At 36.6% G+C, this 12,136-nt stretch overlaps 1 protein-coding gene across 2 annotated transcripts in view; it reads right to left on the bottom strand.

Annotated features, from left to right (window-relative positions):
• The window catches only part of CACNA2D3 (calcium voltage-gated channel auxiliary subunit alpha2delta 3), a 457,261-nt gene that overhangs the window by 101,199 nt on the left and 343,926 nt on the right, over window positions 1–12,136 (bottom strand). For both annotated transcript variants that reach the window (XR_009726818.1, XM_061362402.1), the window contains exon 17: window positions 11,235–11,309. Coding sequence is in view for 1 of the 2 variants with exons in the window: in XM_061362402.1 (XP_061218386.1) it covers window positions 11,235–11,309 (75 nt within the window). In the remaining variant the exon portion in view is untranslated. The remainder of the gene's footprint in view (window positions 1–11,234; window positions 11,310–12,136) is intronic.

The raw sequence follows: 12,136 nt of genomic DNA, 5'->3' as shown, positions 1-12,136 counted from the left end.
GGGGCCACTGGTGCAGAAACTTTCAATCACATTCTGCAGATTACAGAGAAACAAGAAAGGCCAAAGAAAAACTTGCTCTCTGAGAAATAAGAAAGTCATTCCCATTCTGACTTTTCTCTTCTGTAAATTAAACGATTCGTATGTGAATCCCACAGTTGATTTTGTAGACCACAGTATTTAAAGCCAGGGATGACAAAATCTTCCTGAAGAACAGGAACCTTTTAAAAATATTGACTATTGGCAAAGAGATTTTGTGATACTGGTAGCACAGGCTTCACTGAACCTCCTTAATTGTTGCTTGTAACAACTTGGATACTTCAATTATTTCTAAGATTATTATTTTGGGAATGTGGAATAAAATCCTGAATCAGTTAGTGTTCTTCTTTTGAACAACAAAAAACGCTAGCAAGTTTCTTGGTGTAAATCTTAGACTAAGTTCTGAGAATTCACGCAGATGCAATTGAAAAGTACTTTCAGGTGCTTTTTCTTGCCCCTTCTTCTCCACTAGAAGCCACAATTCTTGTGACAACAAGGTTATTTACTTCTGGGCTAATGGTATTCAACAGATGGGTAGAGAAATGTAAAGAATTTCAGCACATGCATATATGCTAGACTGAATTCAAGCAGCCCAGCACTACCATTAATTCTTGCTACATGACAGCTTTGATATTGAAGGAGATAACTATATCCAAATGCGAAAGTACAAAATTTGCAGCCAATGTAGTTAGCAAGAATAAAACATGAAAGGATAACATCCGGTTCATTAACAGGGCTTGATTTTTTGTAGCTAATATTTTGCAAGCCTTTCATTATGGCTGCAGCTATATCAACATTATCTTTAATCTCTACAAGAAGTAACTATGTCTACTCTCTGCAGCTGCACCAATTAACTAAGCAAATCTTTGATCTGTTTTAATCCTTCTAGTATAGAAATGGTTACAGGCAAGCTCTGAAATACTGAGACCTGAAAAATGTTACATAGAAGTTAGCTGGGATCATTTGAGTAGAGCAAACAACTCCTGTACTGGTTCCAATATTTAATTACATCCTTACACACAGATGTCGAAGAGTTTCTGGGCTATACTGCATTTTTAGACACATGTGCAAATCCTTACTTATGACAATAGGAGTTGATCTTTTGTGTCTGACAGCAGAAGTAGGCTTCAAATAAAAGGCAAACCATTTGCATAATATTGGTTATGAGGTTTGTATTTATTTTAATCATACAGATTCCACACCTTGCACTCTTAAGAGCAAAAACCAAAACCAAAAGCAATCAAAGGAAGAGCTGGATAAAACATTCAAAGTTCTGCAGCAAAGCCAGAATTGGAAGCATTCATGCCTTAAAATATGCAGAAACAAAGCCAAAATCCCAATACTCAAGCAAGGGTTAGGCTCTATAATCACTGAAAGGAACTGAAAGTGCAGTTCTTAAACACGTTTAGGACAGGAACTAGTAAAGTACTGAGATGCCTAAATCTTCAATTCAGCTATTATGCTTTAGGGGTATCACTCAATTGCCTACACAGGAATTCAATAAGAGCAGATTTAAGTTATGGTGCAAAAAAAAAAAAAAAAAAGATGGCAGGAAAAATGAAAAAAAACTTCCAGCAAGGACAGAATACATAAAAAAAACAAACCAAACAACAACAACAACAACAACAACAAAAAAAACCCACAAAAAACCACCACCACCACCAAAAAGCAATTATTTGTACATCTGGGTAACTTTGCTCACAAATCTTATCTTCATGAAGATATTACCTTATTCCCAGCAGTAAATTTACATATCTTTATGTTTATGTAACTAGGGACTAAAACTTAAATGCTAGTGGATCAAATATAAAATACTTCATAACACTACTGTTCAACTGGCCATGCTTCTCTAGCTTCTTTCTAGTTTTATTATTCATTAATTTCTTAATAAAAGTTACATATGGACATAGAAGCAACTCATCAGCTTTTAAAACTGGCATTTGTCTGTATCATTTTCTCCGGTAGCAAACCTTTTTATCTCTGAGACTACTCAGTTAAGTATAAAATACTGATTGGAGGCTGAAGCCAAACCCATCTGCAAGATTACTACAAAGCACTGAAACAAGTTATTAAGAGACCCACTGGGAAAGATAGAAACTAGGAGCTCTACCAAGTTACTCTGATTTAAGTGTATGAGGAAAAGAGTTAGATTTAAATTGTGTGCTGTTAATCTACTTTGGCCAGTATAAAAAGTACAGTGATATTATGCAGCAGTTAACCTCTGAGAGAGCAGGGAGTGTAGAAGGAGGAAAATTTTTAGCTATCTGGAGTGCAATACAAGAATCTTTTTGTCTGCTCAAAACTACATGATAGGTCCAGTGTATTTTTGTTTGTGGAAAAAACCACTGGAAACTATTTTGTTTGGTCATCAGAACGAGCTTTATCTTACTCAGTGTCTTTTATTTGAGGCTTGGCTAAACTCATACTACTGGATTCAAGCAACATGTGACAGGTACTGTTTAAAGACTGAATCGCATGTTTTCACCACCCCATATACAAGCATTTACATGTGCCATTATTAAACTCTCTGCTTTGATATTTTTTTTTTTTTTTTAACATGAGCAGTCCCAGACCATCTGCATTGAATGTGACCTGCCACGTGTTTATAAAGTCAGAGTGCAGCAATCTGATCACAGAGGGAGCAAGCTACATCTTAATAGCTGCAAGCCTTGGGTCTAAGGTGACTGGAGCTTCTCAGACATGCTCCATCTGGATAATGGGGAGGCAGGAGAGAGTAAGTTGCTGTGATAGCAGTCTTGGAAGTGTCAATAGATTTTAGCAAGCTTGCTTAGCCACACTTGTAGAATCATCTGTGAAAAAATATTATAGCAACAAAATATCTACTAAATAACAACCAACAGCTAAAGAGTTAAAATAATCCTAAAGGAAACCTCTTCATTGTTCAAACTTCTACCCCATATACAAAAGAAAGGAATCAGGAACTAATAAAAATGCCTCCAATTTTAAAACATAGCACCAATTGATTTAAGTTTCATCTTTTTGGATTAGTACTACAAAATTAGGATAATGTATTACTCTAAAAAGGATTTGGGAATTATCCCAATTCTTTTGTTTAGAGGAGATGAACTTGCACATACGCGAACATGTTTTGCTGAACTTGAATTCTACATAATTAAATACACAATACAATTGCATGCATAACTGTAACTGATATCAACCATCCTGTAAAGGTATTCTTATCTCCAAAATCCGATAGGAAAGGCTGAATGAACAAATATACAAGGAAAAGCATCATTATCTAAAATGACACATTTTTGCATATGGTTTTAAATAAACAGATGGCAAACTGAATACATAGTCATTACTGCAATTCCCTGGTCCAGTCAGTCATTCAGGTACTTCCCTTCTCTAAGATTCTGGACACTTAACATCACTACTTGTTTGTTCTCTGGTGTAGCTCTGACTGATGTAATGCAAAGACTGCAGCTGTTTGAAATGGAAGCTGCATTGAACCTGGCTTTACATGGTCAATGCAATAGTAAATACTGAGAACTTTATCAGCTATTCATGCCAGCATAAATTGGTACTGGGTCACACTTAAACCACGACACTTTGCAAGGGGAAAATTCTGTTTACACCAACTTTCAGAGCAGAATCATCTGTTTCTGTAACGTTCACAGAAAGGAAGGGGACAGGGATGCTTCCTTCCTACTTTCCAGCAATGATTGTAATAATGCAAAACTTAAAATTTCTTTAAATGTGGATTAAGCCCTTCAACGTTAGTCCATTAATAAAATTTCTATCATAAAATCATATTATGGGACAAAGACAAGGTAACAGAAAAGGTCATGAGAATACAGGAGATCACTTCAATATTCATACTTTGACATTACGAAACAAACAAAATAATAATAATAAAAATATTAATAATAATACCCAAACAAGAAAACAACAGCAAATTTCCCTTTCCTGATTCACCTGTTTATATAGCATCTCCAAGTGACTGAGCTTTCATTCATCATGAACTACATAGATCCAAAACATTCTGCCTGGGGATACATGTGAAGCAGCATCCTATCGCAATGTAAATCACTACTGCTTGGCTTTTAAGCTCTTTATTTAATTTGGATTTTTTTTCCTGCTCACATGATCCTGGTTTGTCTTTTGTGATACTTGTATTTCACAATTTCCATTTAGTTTGCAGCCTCAGATGACCTTGTACTGATGTGCACTTAACCTTGAACTTGTAGAACACTGACAGGTGTCCAGTCAAAACTAAGTTGCTTCCTACACAAAGCTCCCGATTTTAATATTAGAAACATAATATCTTGATTTTCTTAGGAAGAACAACTTCCCGTTCCAAAGACAGACTTCCATGACAAGCCTATTAAGTTGTTAATCAAGAAATTCCTAGGTTATGTTTGGCAGTAGAAAACAGTTATCTTGAACAGATTTTTCAAGCCAGATGGCAGGGAAAACTGCCACAATATAAAATTTGCAAAAATACTGCAGAAAAAAGCTGACAACAGAAGCCATTTCATTTGCTACGGAAAAGAGAATAATGCAATTCTAAGTTTCCAGGCACTGAAAAAGTAGGATCAATTTGATGTACTGTGTACAAAGAACTATCTTGCAAAGTAACAGGAAAAAATTAATTCTCATGTCATGTGTACCTAAATTACTCTGCCTACTCATAACCCATGTTTGCATTACAAATGGTGCAGTAATGTTTAAACTGATATGACAAAATATGGAAATATATGGAGTGAGGTAAAAGTAAATACAAAAATACACCTACAAACTGGACAGAGTACATGGGCTGAGCTCATATTTTCAGGTGGACTGCAGTTGCTTAGCAATGCAACATGTATGCGATTTCCTCCACTGAAAAAAACAATCCCTCCATTTAAGATTTTATTTGCATTTTCAGGACCTTATCATTTGGGCTTATGCAAAACTGGCAGCTGCTTATAATTATTTGGGGGTTGAGTAGAAATAATTAAAAACATCTGCCTTTATCTTAATACTACCAGACTTAAACCCATGAGCTCAGTTATACCTAACTTCAAAGCTGAAAGCAAAGAATAAAAGAAAGCTTCACATATTGCTAACAAATTTCCAGTGATTCATTTATATGTACAACCAGTTATTCAACAGCCTTCAAACCTTTAATTATCTTTTAAATATATGTAATTTTGCGCTTCTAATTAGATAGCAATTTAATGCTCTCACAGGGATTCAGATGGGCTGTCTTTTTTGAAATGTAAACTCCAATAGGAATAATCATTGGCATTCAAGTGATTGCGTTCTTCAGTTATTTAAATGAACGTGAAGCATTTACACTGTTCAAATCATTTAAATATTCTGCTGTCAGCTACAGCTGTAGAGTTTTATAGAGTCGCTGAATAAAGCAAGGGTAAGTGTAGGTTATCTTACGTTCCAGGCGGGACTCCCCAGAGAGAAATGAGATTTGCTGCTTATGAAAGGCTAACACTGCTTAAGTGGGGCATTAATGTTTCCCCTGAGACTTGGATTTCTCTGTTTTTCTATGTTAGGAGAAATAGGTTTGGTGGTGTTCCCCCCCAGAATTTACAGCTACAAAGAACTGAATATTGATCTGACAGTCTTTAAATACTCCAGGTCCTTTACTCTAATACAATATATTGTGACAGTCAACATTATAAGATTAAAATGGTTGCTTTGGCAGCTAAACCACTAATATGTTTTGGTGAGGGTATTGTGATACATGCATTGGCTTTGATTTCTGTGTGTAACTTTCCCTATTAAAACTAGTCAAATTAAAAGATGTGCATCATTTTAAAGAAAGCAATGAATTGGTTTAGAGTGATAAAAACAGCATTCATGTACAGCCATTTGAAAAATCACTATTACTAGCCTTACGGAACTTATACTGAGAGTATGAATATAATCCTCAATCTTCTCAGAGCGACAGAGAATTTTGGTTTAAAATCAGAAATATTAGAAAATCCTTAGTCATCATGGATGTTATTAGATTAATTCGTAAGTCATACCACATTCTTTACATTTATTAAAAAATGGTAGAATCTGAATAAAAGATGCAATTTTATTCTGTAACAGGTATTTATCTTTACATGCATGTTTTCTTTAATTAAGGAATTTGAGCTCCTTGTTCAGGAAGTTCAAGTATTCTATCCTAAATGAACCTAACAATTACTGAAAACAAAATCCCTCTTTCCTCCCTGAATAAAAATACAAATTCCATTGCTGACTATGAATCAAAAAGCCACAGTCTTCACAAAACCTACTTGCAACCTTGCCATTATTCATTGCAAACCACACAAATATTAGGACTGAGAGACAAGGGTACAAACCCCTAACACCAGGTAAGATTCAGGAAGGTGTCATTCTGTGACTGTGGCAGACACTCATCTTTCAGTATCATTCCTTAATTTCTCTGTAATCCCACTACACTTTCCAAAGAAAACAGTTTTCCTCTGGCACCAAGATTTAACAGACAAAGCAATGACGTTTACAGTAATGAGCCATCAGCCACAATTAATACAGTGATTGTACTTCAGTGTACTTGAGAAGTATATTGTTTGTTACTTTTTCTTTACATAAACACATTTCTTTGGCTAACTGTAACATCATCATGACACATTATGCATTTTAAAATTTAATGGAGTAGTACCTAGCACACTGCAAGTGCTACAGGATCCTGAAAGGCAAGCAATTCAATCACACATAACCACCGCTGGGAAAGACTTTCTCCTCGTGTGCGTGCTTCAAGCAGCCCCAGAAACCAAGTTACTGCCTTGAAAATCTCAAAATTCTCTTCTGAACTCCCAAACAATTCTGTTTTGTTTTTTTTTTTTTTTTTTCTAAAGAGTAAGGTGTGGTTTTACACTACAAAAATCCAAATTACATCTTGCTATTTAAAACAATCTCTCATGGAAAAATAAAGCACTACTCAGTAAAAATCCAGAACTTAGTCAAATTGCAGCATACAGGAGCATCCTGATACAGCAATATTAAAAAAACAAATAAATCGAAATGTCATTACCACCAGCCATAGTGTCTTACGTACCATGGGCGTACTTTTGGTAGGAAATGCACCCTAAACGGTGTGAATGTGAAACCATTTAAAACGCATACATCCACCGTCTAACAAAAACAAACCAAACAAACAACCCCCCCGCAAACAAAATAAAACCAAACCCCCAAACCCCAAAAAAGGCTTTGAAACACAGAAGAATTGTGACAAAGGTATTTTTTTTATCTAAATCGCAGTAGACTTCCTGAATTCTAACTGCAGCAGTAACTAACTGCAACACACACACACCAGCTCCGCCGGCGGGGCGGGGCCGCGGGAGGGCGCGCCCTCGGCGGTGTTGTGGCGCCACCCCATGGCGGTAGCCCCTCAGCGCAGCCCCGGCAGCACCGCCTACCCCGTGGGAGCCGGCCGAGGCCGGGAGCCACCGCCGAGAGCACGGCTTATGGCTTCGGGCCCGTTCCGGAGCGGTGTCGGCAGCCCCGGGGGTAGGTCACTGACAGGGCAGCCGGTCATCGCTGGGGAAACAAGATGGAGCAGCCTAAGGCGGCCTGGGAAAGAGATGGGCAACAAAAGGAAGGGAGATAATAAGAGTTTCAGTGTATATGAAATAGGTGTCATTTACAGTCAATCATTTAATTGCCAAGGCCTCTAAAGCTATCTCTTTTCATTCTCCAAAGCAAATTTCCATGGGATTCCTTATTCCGTGATTATCATGATTTATTAAGTTATTTGTCAAGACTCATCGATCCAGTAACAGAAGAATGTAATCAAAGGTTCTTTCTGCGCCCTCCATGGCAACAGTCATCCCTGAAAACTCACAGCCAGCACTGAGTTAGAAGTCTGGGGGCTACTTCAACAACTGTCTTAAACGTCTGAAAGTACCTTTGAATGTATCTAGAAATAACTTTTCTTCCTCTTCCTCCAGTTACTCTATGTGCACACAACCAGTCATCCTAACTGAAAGCCAAGTTTATTCAACAACAACAAAAAAAAAAGGCAGGAGAAACAGAGGAAATCTCCAAGAAAAACATTTTTAAACATAAACCCAATAGGGTAATCAGCACAAATGATTAAATATACTGGTCAGGGTAAGATAAAAATCTGGTGCAACAGGAAACACTCTTCCTCAGAGGCTGTTTACTATCCTGCCTGTCTGCTCAGTGTCCCATAAGACAGTTCCTTAAAAAGCAGTGTGTCAGCTTCAGAACTAACATATATGGCCACTGGGGTTAGTAACTCAGGAGTCTAAGAGTATTCTAGCTTTACGTCACCACAGGAAAATACAATCACAATATAAACCAGCATGGATCAGGTCAGTAATTAAAGTAACTTGAATGTAAACTCTAACCCGCCCAAATAATTTTAGATATTATCTCTGGTGAGCTATCTAGTTCCAGTCCTACATGCGTATCTTCACATACTTATCCTCACAGATTTCATGGAATGTTTTGCCACTAGTTGCAGCAGTATCAGGATTCAGCCTGCAGCATGAGTCTAAGGGCTAAAGCCAGCAATCACTTCACTCTCAAAAACTCCACCGAAGTCAACAGAAAAGATTCCCGTTACACACTACTGACAGAACCCAGAGTTAAAAAAATGACTCTTCCAGAAAAATGAAATGAACAGATCATGAATATATCACAAGTTCCCCGTAGCTGACAGCTTGCAGGCTACTGTCCAATATTTGTGTTTTTAAAATGTGACTGTTGTATAAGGTAATGAAATCAGTGCCCTCAACGTGCACCTTAGGTGAGGGGTAGTAACAGAAAACCACCCTTTCCCTCATTAAAACACACCACCACAACAGGAATAAGGAAAGAGGGTAAACAGCCTTTGTCAGTCTAACTTAAAGCTGCCCTCTGTTGCTGGATTTCATTACCTTCTGTTTATTAAAATAGCTATTCTGTAATGAATACATACTAATATTTTTGAAGGAAGAAATCTGCCAAAAGAAACAGGGACAGTACATCAAATACATCCATTGTCAAACTCTTGTGATGTGTGGAAGGAACTTTCAACTACATAATCCTATGGCTTGCAAATATAGGCTGCCAGATGTACTTGTGATACCTGAAGATTTCAAAAGCATTTTAGGAATCAAGACCAAGTCCTGACCTTAGTATTATGAAAACTGGAGAATGATATAAAAAAACAATGCATTTATGGAATTTTGAAAAATATTGAAAAATACATGGATTTTAATACATACAGAGATAAGAAAAAAATATTCTAAAGGTAGTTGCCAATTTTGAAGACTTCTCCCCAAACATTTCCCACAATAAAAAAAAAGTTTAATATAAAATGTTTACATTAAAGCCTGGAGAAGAGAAGGCTGCGTGGAGACCTCATAGCTGCCTTCCAGTACCTGAAGGGGGCCTATAGGGATGCTGGGGAGGGACTCTTCATTGGGGAATGTAGTGATAGGACAAGGGGTAATGGGTTAAAACTTAAACAGGGGAAGTTTAGATTGGATATAAGGAGGAAATTCTTTCCTGTTAGGGTTTTCCCTAACTGGAATGGGTTTTTTCAACTGGAATGGGTTGCCCAGGGAAGTTGTGAATGCTCCATCCCTGGCAGTGTTCAAGGCCAGGTTGGACGAGGCCTTGGGTGATATGGTTTAGTGTGAGGTGTCTCTGCCCATGGCAGGGGGGTTGGAACTTGATGATCTTAAGGTCCTTTCCAACCCTAACTATTCTATGATTCTAAGCACAACAACGTTTATTGCAGCATTTTAACCACTAGGGTAATTAACATAACTGGTCTAATATAAATTTTGAAATAGCAAATTGTTGGAAAAGATACAGAATGCTATGACAGTCAAACTTTAGATCTGGTCAGTGCACTTGGTAACTTCAGCTGTTTAAGCAATTTTTAGATTCTTTCTGTGGTCCAGCTGGATAACAGCAAAATTACAAAAAATAGTTACTTGCCATGGACAAGTTAGCTGAGGTAAAGCAGTGAAGATGCAGCAAAAGAGATCTGAAGGTGCATTAAGAATCTTTGCATACAATTCAGGTGCTCTAATGAGGTCTTATACAGCCCCTATTCCTGCCTCTTCTCTCATGGTTGCCAAACAAACCTCAGCAAGTCATCTCAGTCAGAAAAGGAAAGAACATGGAAGAATGGGTAAACAGACAAATCATTTATTTTAAAGTTCCTTCCAAGGTACTATGTTTGCTCTGTTCATTTTAGAGTGATGCTAGTGAGAAAATGTTTTTCCATTCATGGAAGTCGCACTGTTGAACTTTTCATAAGCTCTACTCCAGTTAAAAAATAAATGGAAAACAGTAAGTGTAAACACAAATGTTAATGAAGTGTGTAATTCCTAGCCCAAATCTTAGAAAGACAAATCCTTTTGCTGAATGAAAACATCAGATATGCTAATGACTTAATAAATCATGCTTTTCTATAATCTAATTTTTATATGAAATTATCAATCCAATTAATAGCACTGTTTTCTACTAAAATATTGTTGCTTGATGTGAGAAATACATATGGCCTCCATGTGTACACAACAGTGGAAGTACTAATACCAGTGTTTTGCTAAGATTTGATAGTGATGGAACACTTGCAAATGCTGTTCCTAAACAATGATGTGATCAAGGATGTACCAATTCTCTGGGGTGTTAAGCTGATAAACATTTGCGTAACATGCACTTCTATTTTTCTTGCTGTAATTGATGCAAACGAGATGATAAGGGAAACTAAAGGTGAAATTTGCTCCTATTCCTCTTTTAATACAAAAATCCCTTGTGCAGCTATTCTGCTTAAGAATATGTTTTATTGAAGTTTCTGCACATATATTAAATTAGCTTTAACACTTTAACATGACAAATAGGGGTTATTACATAGCAATATATTAAATTAGCTTTAACACTTTAACATGACAAATAGGGGTTATTACATAGCAATAGAACATTCCGCGTCAATGTAAAGTGAACATAATTATAGCAATTTCTGGCTTTGCAATTTGCTGTAATGGAGGCCTGCATCTTTTGCAGAAACAATTTGTTTATTTATCTACCTTCACTTTTTCATGGTAACCTTTGTTTCAAGACATAAATTTACCAAGAATAACAAAGCACCGTGAACTGATCTGTTGTATTTAATTTTTTAATTGATGTTAATCTATTCATATTAAAAGAAAAACAAATGCAACATATATAGCTAAATAAAGTACGTCAGTAAATAGCTTTCTTACCAAAGGCCTAAGTTCTGGATGAGTCAAAATATATCCATTGTTTGTAATTGCAAAAGCATATCCATGAATACCTAACTGTAAGAATAAATGAGAAAGAAACACTAATTAGTACAGTCTCCAGTAAATTCCAAAATAAATGAATAAATACATACATACATAAATAAATTCAGGCAAGAATATAGTTATCCAGGGCTTAAAGCTGTCATTCATAATCCTTACCCACATAGTATTTCATTCTAACATATGCAAAGCTCTGATCCCTGACATTTGGTGCAAATAAGAACCTGTCATTGTGATGAATTCAGCATATAGCACAATTTCAAAGTGTCACACATGCTTTGCTATTTAGGGCACTTATTTCTACAGGCTTTAGATTGAATTAGATATGCACAGGTATATTAGACACCATAGTATGTGGCATACACCACAGCATGTGCCAAAGCAGGAGGGGTACTGGAATTTAGTAAATTTACATACAGCTAGGAGTGGCTAAGTTCAACTTAATTCACTTGTTCAAGACATACTGTAAAAGAATTGTTTACATCAGTGGTACTGAATGTACAGTTACAGAAGTAAGCAGTGGCCTGTCATACCTTGTATTTACACCTTCTAGTCTTAAAGGCATTTACCTCTCTGTTAATTCAAGTTAATCTGGAGCCACAGAAAAGGCTTAATCTGGAGCCACAGAAAAGGCTAAAGAAACTGTTGTAAATTTACAGAGTTGTAGCAAGTGGAACTATGGGAGATCATTTGAGAGCAGTGAAATGCTTTATGAGGCCTAACGGTATATATAATTAAATTTAGCACTGTACTTATTTAAATAACAATAGTACTCTTTTAACAGTATGCCTATTGCACAATTGATTGTACCCACTGAATGCAGTAAATGTACCTTCAAACCG

The sequence above is a fragment of the Neopsephotus bourkii genome, unplaced genomic scaffold (genome assembly GCF_033783945.1).
Source record: "Neopsephotus bourkii isolate Nb327-2 ecotype Australia unplaced genomic scaffold, CSIRO-AGI_Nbou_v1 NB_1120, whole genome shotgun sequence".
Lineage (NCBI taxonomy): Eukaryota > Metazoa > Chordata > Aves > Psittaciformes > Psittacidae > Neopsephotus > Neopsephotus bourkii.
The sequence above is the reverse complement of the archived record's forward strand: the minus strand, read 5'-3'. Positions and strand labels throughout refer to the sequence as shown.